Source organism: Mus musculus, chromosome 6, assembly GCF_000001635.26.
Source record: "Mus musculus strain C57BL/6J chromosome 6, GRCm38.p6 C57BL/6J".
Classification (NCBI taxonomy): domain Eukaryota; kingdom Metazoa; phylum Chordata; class Mammalia; order Rodentia; family Muridae; genus Mus; species Mus musculus.
Window position 1 is genome coordinate 141,937,917 of NC_000072.6, and position 11,409 is coordinate 141,949,325.

General features: G+C 37.2%; 1 protein-coding gene across 1 annotated transcript in view; it reads right to left on the reverse strand.

Moving 5' to 3' along the window:
* Slco1a1 (solute carrier organic anion transporter family, member 1a1) overlaps window positions 1-9,046 on the reverse strand; it is a 39,682-nt gene extending 30,636 nt beyond the window's left edge. Inside the window, exons 1-3 of the mRNA NM_013797.5 lie at window positions 8,663-9,046; window positions 5,467-5,608; window positions 2,047-2,179 (exon numbers count right to left, since the gene is read on the reverse strand). Of these exons, the coding sequence (NP_038825.1) occupies window positions 2,047-2,179; window positions 5,467-5,608; window positions 8,663-8,722 (335 nt within the window). The 5' untranslated portion in view covers window positions 8,723-9,046. The remainder of the gene's footprint in view (window positions 1-2,046; window positions 2,180-5,466; window positions 5,609-8,662) is intronic.
* Between the last annotated feature and the right edge of the window lie 2,363 nt (window positions 9,047-11,409).

Genomic DNA, 11,409 nt, shown 5'->3' on the forward strand with positions numbered 1-11,409 from the left:
AGGAAATTGTGAGGCAATGTCCTACTTGCTCATTATAAACCAAACTCCATTGCCTACAGGAACCAACCCTAAAGGCACCCAAAGAAATGAAATTTGGTAAATGGATGTGTTCCATTTTACAGAGTGTGGTAAACTAAAATATGTGCATCATACAATAGACACATATTGTGGATCTCAGTGGACAACTGCCTTAGCTTCAGAAAAAGCTGATTTTGTGATTATGCACTTGTTAGAAGTTATGGTTATGTACATTATTGGAATACCCATACAAATTAAAATGACCAGTGGTCTAGCATGTGTATCTAGTAAGATGAAGCAGTTTTTTACATATTATAATATAAAACATGTTACAGGCATACCACATAAATATACAGGACAAGCAATTGTGGAAAGATCTAATAGTACTTTTTAAAAGATGCTTAATAGACAAATGGGGACAACAAAAACCCCCAGAAATAGATTGCATAGTGCTTTACTAACCTTAAGTTTTTCAAATATGCTAATGAACAAAAAGCTATGGTTGTTGGAATACATTGGATTGTGAAAAAAAAACTGATGCCTGTAAGATTTGTATATTGAAGAGTGGAAGAAGAGAAAGACAGGTTTTACAGGATTCACACTCTGGGATGCTGATATTCTGGAACCTTCCAGTCCAGCTCCCTCATTTATCCTACCTAACCTGCATCAAAGCAATTTCCTCTAAATATTTTCTTCCAGGACATTTCTGAAAAGCTAGCTCATCCATCCAGCCTTTAAGATTACTACAGTCAGGACTTAAGGAAAGACATGAACTTTTTCAGCACATAGAGACTGGATGGCAAATGATGTCAGCTAGCTTTCGTTTGACAAAACCAAGTTTCCTATTTCTCTTTGGGTCCCCAGAAGGGAATTCTTCACCACAATTCAGCAAGAAGCAAGCAAGCAAGCAAGCAAGCAAGCAAGCAAGCAAGCAAGCAAGCAAGCAAGCAAATGATTGTTATACCAGTCCCTTAGGTTGTGGTGGATGGTTATTTTATGAATTATAGAAATCATCAAAAGTTTGAGGCCAGCCTGAGCTACATATTAAATTTCAGACCAGCCTGGGCTACTTATCAACCCCTTACTGCAAAAAACAAAGCAAAGCAGGACTGGAAAGGTGCCTTGGTGGTTAAGAGTATTTGCTGCTCTTATAGTGGACCTGGGTTCATTTTCCAGCAATCACATGGTAACTAACAACCATCTGTAACTCCAAATACAGGGAATTAGATACCTTATTCTTATCTCTGTATGCACCAGACATGCAAGGTGCTTACACACACACACACCTAAAATATATAAAACACATTTTAAGAAAAGAAAGGAAAGAAACAAAAAAGAAATAATGAAAAAGAGAAGGGAGAGGCAAGAGGAAGAGGAAGATGAGGGAAGGAAGTTAAACAAATTCATAAGGAAAAGAATGATGGAGAATTCCAAGGAAATGGCACTTACATAAAGAAGAGAACATTCTTTATGGTGTGATAATGAAAATAGTAAATTTTGTATGTGTTTTACAACTAACAAGACATTTGAAGACATTCAAGCAAACAAACAAATGAGCAAAACCTGAAAACTGTCCCCAAAATGTAGGAAAGGGGTAAGCGATAACTGAACATAATTATACTTTTACAATTTTCTCTGTAAATTACTTTAGTAAACATGAAAATAAAATCAGCCTTGACATTCTTCTATTCCTTGATGACCCATGACTATGTCACATTATAGACCCCATGTAATCAAAGAATCTAAATAATCTTGATGAAGGATTCAGCACAAGAGTTACCAGACTCAGAGAATCTGGTCATGTATCTCAACTTCATGAAAGAGATGTCTCAAATACCCATGTCACAAATGGACTGGATGGGAACTCAAATGGACCTGAGGCCACAAGGTTCACAGATCATACTGGCAGATCAGAAACCACATATAATTAACATACTAGCATTCTGTACATTGGGGAAACTATTATGAGCCTCATTTCCTGTAGGTTAAAGTTGAACCTAAAATATCATCAAGGATTGGAATACTCACCTGCCCATGAGGAAATGAGGTGATGCCATTAAGAAACACCCCAGGCCCATAACCACACATCCAACACCAATAATGATAGGTCTGTGCAGTTTCCTTCCAAAATAACTCACGAATACAATCAACAAAAGGTTTCCTGAAAGAGGGAAATGAGAATGCATGTTTTAGTAAAGTCTTAGTAGCTCTTAGACAACAGCCTCTAAAACATTTGGACTCTAGAGTTCATTGCTTATCAACCACCTTAAGAATTCAAGGATTGGTGCTTATGAGGTTTTTCACACTGTTTTAATGGGTAAAGCAATTATGACCCAGAAGGAAAGTTCTCTTCCATTTTGGAGAATATTAAAGGCTCTATCCAGTATAATCCTGCTTTTGGCATTGGCTACAAATCAGGTGTCAGCCTTCATGTAACCATAAACATTATTCTAAGAGTTTTTATTGCTCAACATGGACAAGTTGGATGTCTGCTTTGATTTTCAATTCTTTTATTTTTTTTTTTTTTTGACCAGTTAATACTGTTAAGCAGAGAGATGGTAAGAGTCCTAGTCCTCCAAATGGGTCTTAGGTCTAGGTTGGAGAAATCAAACCAAGAGTTCTTCTTTGTGGTTTAGAAGAAAGCTTTGGGGTAAAACATTCACTGGAAAGCCCTGTTCTGACAGAGGCCTTTGACACACAGGTTACAGAGTGGAAAGAACAAGTAGAACCTTGTGGCACAGAACTTTCATCCCCAGCTACAGGATGCCAAGAGAGAACAATTACAAGGTGCAAATTTGCCTGGGCTACAAAGTGAGTTCAAGACCACTTTGGGAAACTTAGTAAAACTTCCTTTAAAAAGAAATAAAAGCGGGATCAAGTAGCCAAAAGTTTCCTTAATGTGCCTAAGTATTTGTCACACAGAAAAGGAGTTGAAAAGAACCAAATACATAAGTAATTTCTCTGCAAACCACATCCTTCAGTTTGGTGAGAACATTTACCTTGTTCCTATTATACATAAGGGAAATATCAGAAAAATCAAACACTCTTCTTTGATGACTTAGAAAATCTTTAAGTGGTCTGAACTGTTTGAAAGATATTTGAAGACTGTTTTTCTCTCAATTTTATTTCTCTCTAGTCTGCTATCTAAGAAGAAGAGATGTGGTGTTGTTTTTGAATGGCTTGTTTCTCCACTTCTATATTTTTATTTTCCTTATTACAGCCTGTCTGTTTCCAAAGACCCCATCAATGAAATCATCATCTATCAGGTAATGTCCCAAGATACTCAGTGTTTGAACTCTCTACGGCTGTGTCTAACCTATGGCTGTGCTCCTCTGCATGCAGAAGCAACTGTCTGAAATCTTTATTGATTGAAAGGAAAAACACTCCTGCCTCACAAGAGGCTGAATTCACCTTTTACATTGCCTTGTGTCCTTCTAATAAGCAATGGGACAAGCTGGGGAGAGAGCTAAAGTGTTATGTAGGCTAACAGGAGGTTGCTTCCAAAACTGTTTGGGAAATGTACACCAAATCCTTTTTTCACTGGTCAGTGTGAATCGCTTCTGTTCACAACTATTTCTAATGAATTCCCATGAAGTCACCTGACACAACCAATGGTGATAGAAAGACTTAACATTTTCAACATTAAACAGGGATTTTTAACCTTTAGTCTAGAAGGTATAGAGTTCAAAGAAATTAGAGCATTTTTGTGGACTTGCATAATAAGTATTGAAAACAATTATTATTGAATATAAATAATTATAGAATAATAATTATCATTAACTGAATTTATCACAGTTACTTCCATCAAGGTTACATTGTCTTTAATGCACTTAATGAAAACATCAAAGCAAAGTGGAATTAAGCAGAAGCTCACCAACACTGAAGATGCACTGTTCTGTCTCCCAGGGTCAAGCTCCTTAGCTCTTCCTATTTCACTATAGAATAATGAAATTGTCCAATAATTTCATTAAATGCACATTAGATTTTCTGTTCCTCATAAAGTAGAAAGCAGTAGTGACATGAACAGCAATGATTCCTCTACCAATAGAAGTATAAATAGTGGCTTATGATAGTGTGGTCGTTGTAAATACTGCAAAATGTCATGGAGTCAATACTTACTTGAAAATAAGACCTAGTTAATATTTACCTTGCTGTTAAAAAGCACAGATATTTCTGCCTCTAGGCAGTCGAGATATTCTGGTAATTTTACTCCAGTGTAACTGGTTTCCTCTTTGCTTATATACTTTAATTTTTTGCAAGAAAAATTTTATCTTGAAATCAAATATCACTGGGTTTTAAATGTGAGCATAGAAAAAAATCAATATTTACTTTTCACTCTTTACTGGTGCTCTGCTGCCTGGGAAATAAAAGGCATACTCCATAGGAAGCCACAGTCTCTACCTATTTCTCATTCCTGCACATTTGCATGCTCATGCTCTAACAACTTCCAACTTAGCATAAAATTGGGCCGACTCTATCTCCTCACAGTTTGATGCTTTGCCCTCTGCACAAATCTCTTCTTCACATGAACTTGCCCATTTCTTTGTGTGTGAAACCTTTACTCCTTCAGGAGGCTTTCTTCCATAGCACAAATGTGTCACGCAGGATCTTAGGTAACTGGTGGACTGCACTTGCTGCATCTGACACATAGAACACTAGCAGTCTGTATAAGGTCTATGTAAGGCATCAATCCTGAAACCACCACAGGTGTAGGACACGTGTGAAATAGTAAGCACTAAGGAGCTTGACCCTGGGAGTCAGAAGGGTGCATCTTCAGTATTGGTGAGTTTCTGCTCAATCCCATTTTGCTTTGATGTTTTCATTATATGCATTAAAGACAATTTCACCTTGAAGGAAGTAAAAACTATGATTAAATTGGAGAAGAGAGGTACCAATGCTTCTAGTTCACTTTGTTTATAAAGAGAATCTTTTTGTCTTTCAGCCTTGGTACTCTTATATCCCACTTCATCACCACAAATCAGGTGTTAAAGTTAGTCTACTCTTCTATGGAATTGTGTGTGACAGTTTTCCTCAAACACAGGAAAACTTCCTAGTCGTCTCTAGTGAGTAGGGGAGGGGAGCCATCAACTTCACAGACACAGTAGAGAAAAAGAAATAGTTTCCTTTCAGACACAAGTTTCTCCTATATCAAACTTCTAAAATGCCAAGGAAAAACCCTTCACTTGTCTTTGGGTTATCAAGTGGTAGAATTAAAGGTTAATACTTTAAATCTTCTGCTATTCTTTGTAGAAAAGGGACTGTCTCATGCTATATGGCAATACTTGGGGGCTGTAATGAGGCTATTTAAATAAATGGTTTGTTCACATCAAACCAGGCTTTTCAGTCAACATCAGGAAGTATGTAACTCAGTCAGATTAAGTAAGCTACTGTAATAAATAAGGAGAAAATATCAATATATAAAAATAGGTAATTATAAAAATAACTCACCTATCTCAAAGCTCCCAGTGATAAATCCAACTACAGATGTAGGGATACCAAATTGTCTCTCTATTTGTGTGAGCATGGAATTCATATAAACTCCTGATAGTGATTTGGCTAGGTATGCACATGTTAATGACATCAGAAACACCTAGGAAGAAAAATGTTTAAGAAAAAAAAATGAAGACTTTTAGTTTTGTTGTGTATTTGTTGTCTACTGATAGAACAGCTTCCACCATGAGGGAAATGATTATATCCATCATAAACAGTCCTCGAACATGCAACAAACTTTAAAGTGTAATATCTTCTGTATGCCACTATGTCCTCATTCTGTAAAAACATAGAACAGTTGGTTAGCAGTGGTGAATTTTGTAGATACTTATGGATTTCCTATCTTATCAGTGTACCTTATTCATAAAGGAAGACAGGGAGTTGTTCTATGTAAGACACAGCTGCTGATGGGTCACCAGCACTGTACTGCTATCTGCAGGTCACATGTTGTTCACTTTATGAAGGAGAAAGAAGAGAACACAGAATTATACCAAGGCACGTGTCGGCAGCAAGCCTACTGTGTTCTCTGTAGGAATGACAAGTCTCTGGATTTCATTGTTCAGTTTAACACTTTGTCCTTTTTTCTGCATTCTTGAACACAACTTTACTGATCAAGGTATCTGTCCCAACCCCCGTCTTTTCTTTAGTAAATTTTATTGACTAAATTTACTGTTGGTTGATTTCATACACACGTGGTATATTTGCTTTTTCTCTCGCCCACGAACATCATTTTGTTAATATCAGTCTTTTTCCAAGCTTAATGATTTTTGGTTTTGTTTTGTTGACTCATTTAACTAAACCAGGGCCATCTGTCTGGCCACTGAGTTAGAACTAAACATTGGTACCTGGTGAGGTCAGTAATGCATGCTTGATTTCCCTGTCCTGGCTTTTCCTAATGATGAAGCTTGAGTTTACCAAGAAGCAGAAGCTTCAGTCTGGCATAGTAGACATTTTGACCACCCCAACTTTCTAGATCGTTCTAAAGTTAGAGAAGGAAAGGAGTCTAATTTATTTTTAAACAAGTTACCTCTAAAATTTGCCTTATATACTAGTGGTTTGAACATTTTCCCATAACATTTGTACAAATATCTACAGTTATTATACTCTAAAGTAACTGTGGTGGTTTGAATAGAATCGGACCCCATAAGATCATAGATTTGAATGCTTGGCCACCAGGAACTGGCATTATTAGAGTAGATGTGGCCTTTTGGATAAAGTGTGTCAGTAGGGATGGAGTTTGAGGTTTCAGAAGCTCCTGTCAATCTTGATGTAGAATTCTTAGCTCATTTTCTAGCACCACATCTGCCTACATGCCACCATTATTCTGGCCATGATGTACTAAAACGGAACCTGTAAGGCCCAATTAAATTTTTTTAATAAGAGTTGCAGCTATCATTGTGACACTTCACAGCCATAGAAACCTTAACTAAAACAGTTAACAAATATAAACATTGATCATTACTGTTTATAATGATACCTGATGACTTCTATCTACAAATACAGTCTACTAATCACAATACTTATCATTATCTTAAGATTTGAAGCTAGAGATGTGGCTCAGTGGTTTAACGCACTGGCTGTTCTTGTTGAAAACTGAGTTATGTTTGGAGCACCCACATGGTGATTCAAAACCACCTGCAACTCTAGTTTCAGGTAATCCAGCAACTTCTGTCCTTCAAAGATACAAGATACGAAAATGGTATACCAATATACATGAGAGCAAAGCATCCATATGCATAAAATAAAAGATAAATGTAAAGAAATTAACGCATCTTAAAGGTGGTTTAAACCTTTCTAAGATACTTTAGACATCTTAAAGGAGGTACAGATCAGGAAAAGAGAAGTTGCCTAGTATGTGTGAGTGCCTGCATTTAATCCTTCATATCAGTAGTGTAGGTTAACCCTGAAAGATGAGCACACACATATACAGTGACAGAGAAAGACACATATATAGCAAGGACACACAAAGATTCTTTAAAAATATTAAAATGTAGGACTACCACTCCCCTTTTCAAATGAACAACACTGATGTATAAACAGGTTGCATAAATTGTCCAAAATGACCCATCTAGTAAACATCTGGCAAGGATTAGGAGCCAAGAGACCTGGGCTCCTCAGAAGCTTGTAAGAACTTAAGGGTGGTTGGCTTCCAATAAGTGATATACATTCTTGCAAGTGAAAACACATTCCAGGGGCTGTCTGATGCCTCTTTTACAATAATATGCAGATTCAACTATGTGTGAATAAAGACAAAATTAACTTTTAATAGGATGATTTAAGAGACAACATCTTAGAGAGGAACATTTTGTGGAACTCTATAGAAACTAAGCCAATGCTCAAATTTCATGGGTTAATATATGCTCACATTCTATGATGCAAAGATGCCTCTGGAACTATGAGAACAATAATTGTTTCTAAAATATCAAACCCCACCAAAGCATCTAACAGAATGGACTATTTTCTTACAAACAATGATTATTATGTTGCCAAAGCTTGAAGGAAACATTTTTCTAGCCAGGTCATGAAGTCGTCTTTACATATTAATGAACAAAGCGCTTATGTTATGGAGCCGGTTTCTAGCTATGACCCTTCACCTTCTGTCAGGATTCTGAAGCTGAGCACTGGATTAACCCCTGACTTCAGACTAAATTCTATCACAACATAATACATACCTAAAACATTCAAAACCCCATTCTTCTGTAAGAAACTCTAGAGTAGTGTTTCTCAGCTTTCCTGATGCCATGACCATGTAATATCGTTCTTCCTCTTGTATTGACTCAAACCATAAATTTATTTTCATTACTACTTTGTAACTTTCATTTTGCTACTGTTATGAACTGTAATTTAAATATCTGATATGCAGAATAATGGATATGTGACCCCTGTGAAAGGGCCATCTGACCCATATGTTGAGAACTCATCAGTTGAGAACCACTGCCCTAAATTATTCTGTTTCCTGAATGAATAATACTGGTCTGACATCCCTCATTATAAAACCAACAGTTTCTAAGGCAAATAACTGACAACACATTGGGTAAAAAAGCATTTGTGCTGGAAATTTTTGTGTGAGCTGAGCAATGTTACAAGCACTTTCAATGCTTATTTGAGAAGACTCTCATGAGTATGTGCATGCACACATAGAAACAATCCTTACCTTCATCTTGGAGAAGAATCTGCCTTCTTGTGTTGCAACCTTTTTCTCTGTTTCTTCCATGGTGTTCTTCAAATGTTTCCAGTTTCTTTGCTTTAAAAGTCCTACTGCTGTCTTTCTCAGAGAAAGCTGTTAAATAAATTATTTTCTGAACTGTAACGAGTCATCCCCCCAAAAAATCTCTCTTAAGGATAGAGTGCCTTAGTCAGAGTTTCTATTGTTGTGACAAAATACCAGGACCAAAGAGAAATGAAATGGAAAGGGTTTATTTTAGCTCACAGTTGTTTATTAACTTCATTGCTGAGGAAAGTCAGGACAGGAGCCCAAAGCAGCAACCTGGATGCTGGAGTCAATGCAAAAACCAAGGAGGAATGCTGCTTCCAGCTCTGCTCCTCAAGACTTGCTTGACCTTCTTATACAACCCAGGACTACCTACCAAACAAGACCCACCTACCATGTGCTAGACCTTCACATGTCAATTATAAATAAAGAAAATGCACTACATGCTAGATCATAGGTCAATCTCATTTGGACATTTTTCTCAACAGAAGGCCACTCTTCCCAAATTACTCTAGTGAATGTCAAATTCATATAAAACTGTCCAGCACAGATAGGGAGGTGGTGGTTCAGTGGTAAAGTGTTTGATTTTTTTTAAGCTTGAGGCCCTGACTTTTAATTATTACCAGGCAAGTAAAAGAGCTAGGCTTCTCTTCACATGCCTGTAAGCCCATCACTGGGAAGACCCAAAGAACAGGATCACTGCAGTGCGCCAATCTGGCATTCTAATCACGTTAACCACCAAGAAACTGAATGAAGAGACCCCATCATAGAACATCAAAAAGAACATCCTACAGGAAGACATTCAGCATTGACTCCTGGCTTCTGTAATATGCACATGTATACATGTACACCTGCACACATACTTATGGACAGACAAATCCATACACACACACACACACACACACACACACACACACACACACACACACACACACACACACAAATAGGAGTAATTTAACCAGTTACTGAAATGTTATAAAAATATCTAGGCAGTTTTTGTTTTGAGGTTTTTTTTTCTGTTTTTTTTTCTTTTTGTTTTTTATTTACTCTGACTAACCTTATAAATAACTGCATCAGGTAAGATTGGATTTGTTTGATTTCTATTGAAAAAGCAAACACAAAAATCTATGCTGATTCTTTGGCAATGTTAAAGATATTCTTAGAATTTATTAAACTCTGGCCTTAAGCTAATGACAACGTGGTTGAAACCAAGCTTCTCAATTCTTTTGCCAAAGCAAATGAGACCCAGGTGATGCCCTTTGAATTTACTTGAGGGCTCCTGCCTTTCCGAATGGGACAGTATTTGTTATGATTATACTGAACCTCTGCCTCACTGAAGCCAAAGCTTCCTTTGTGGGTTCTTTTCATTACAAGACTTCTCTGGAGTCTCAAGAAGAGAAACACTTTCTGGGGCACTGTTGATTCACAGAAACCTGGGGAGACAGTGAATCATTTTAAACATGAAAACAAAGTAAAAACAATAAATAAGTCTATGATCTGGGAAAGAATCTAGCACTGCAGGTTTGAAACTGTAGAAGTTAGGAAATGACCAGATACCTAAATAGAGAGGTCTACATGGTTATTTATGACATCCATATTGTGTATGGATAAACATGTCTCTCTGTGTATAGGTGATATGTTATTATAAGTATTTATATGCGATGGAGAAAGGGGGCAAGGTCTATTCAACCTCACTAAACTTTGTACTTTTCATCTTGAAAGTAGGATTTATTCGTATTTACTCTAGACGATTTATTTCAACATACCTGGATGACATCTCAGGTAGATCCACAGCATTAATTTATGAAAATCCTCTAACACATCCACTTAACAAGTGACCTGGAATGGCTCTAAGTTTATAGAACATTTTAAACATTTATCAGAGTTCCAAATCCCATGGGTCCCTCCATGTGTACTTTTTGGTTGGTGGTTTAGTCCCTGGGAGCTCTGGGAATACTGGCTGGTTCATATTGTTGTTCCTTTGTGACTGAGTCACCTCATTCAGGATGATATTCTCAAGTTCTATCCATTTGCCTGCGAATTTCATGAAGCCATTGTTTTTAATGGCTGAGTAGTGCCCCATTGTGTAAATGTATCACATTTCCTGTATCCATTCCTCTGTTGAGAGACATCTGGATTCTTTCTAGCTTCTGGCTATTATAAATAAGGCTGCTATGAACATATAGGAACATGTGTTTTTATTACATGTTGGAGCTTCTTCTGGGTGTATGCCATACTCACCTTCAGCCGTGTGCACAATCTTACCATTTCAAACTGATTCAAGTTGCTGATTTGATATCTAAACTTGCTCTCTCCTCCATTCTGTTTCTTCCCCTGTATAGGGTAGATCTTACATATGGATGTGTAATATCCAAGAGATTTCTGTCTCTCACCAACTACCTGTCATAATAAGTTCTAAAAATTCCTCTATATCAGGCTCTGTCAAAGGTCAACCAAGTCCCCTGCAATTCCCTATTTTTGTTATGAGCAAAAATAAACCTAAAAAAACGAAAACCAAAAACCAACCAACCAAACAAACAAACAAATAAAAACCTCTAAAAAGTGGCCACAAGTCCTTCTGGTCAGCACCAGCTCTGGGCTACCTTGGGCGCAAACTCAGTGGACGGTCCCATGGTGCCCAGAAGACTCTCTACCCCTCAGGCACCCTAGCATGCCCAGGATCCCAGGAT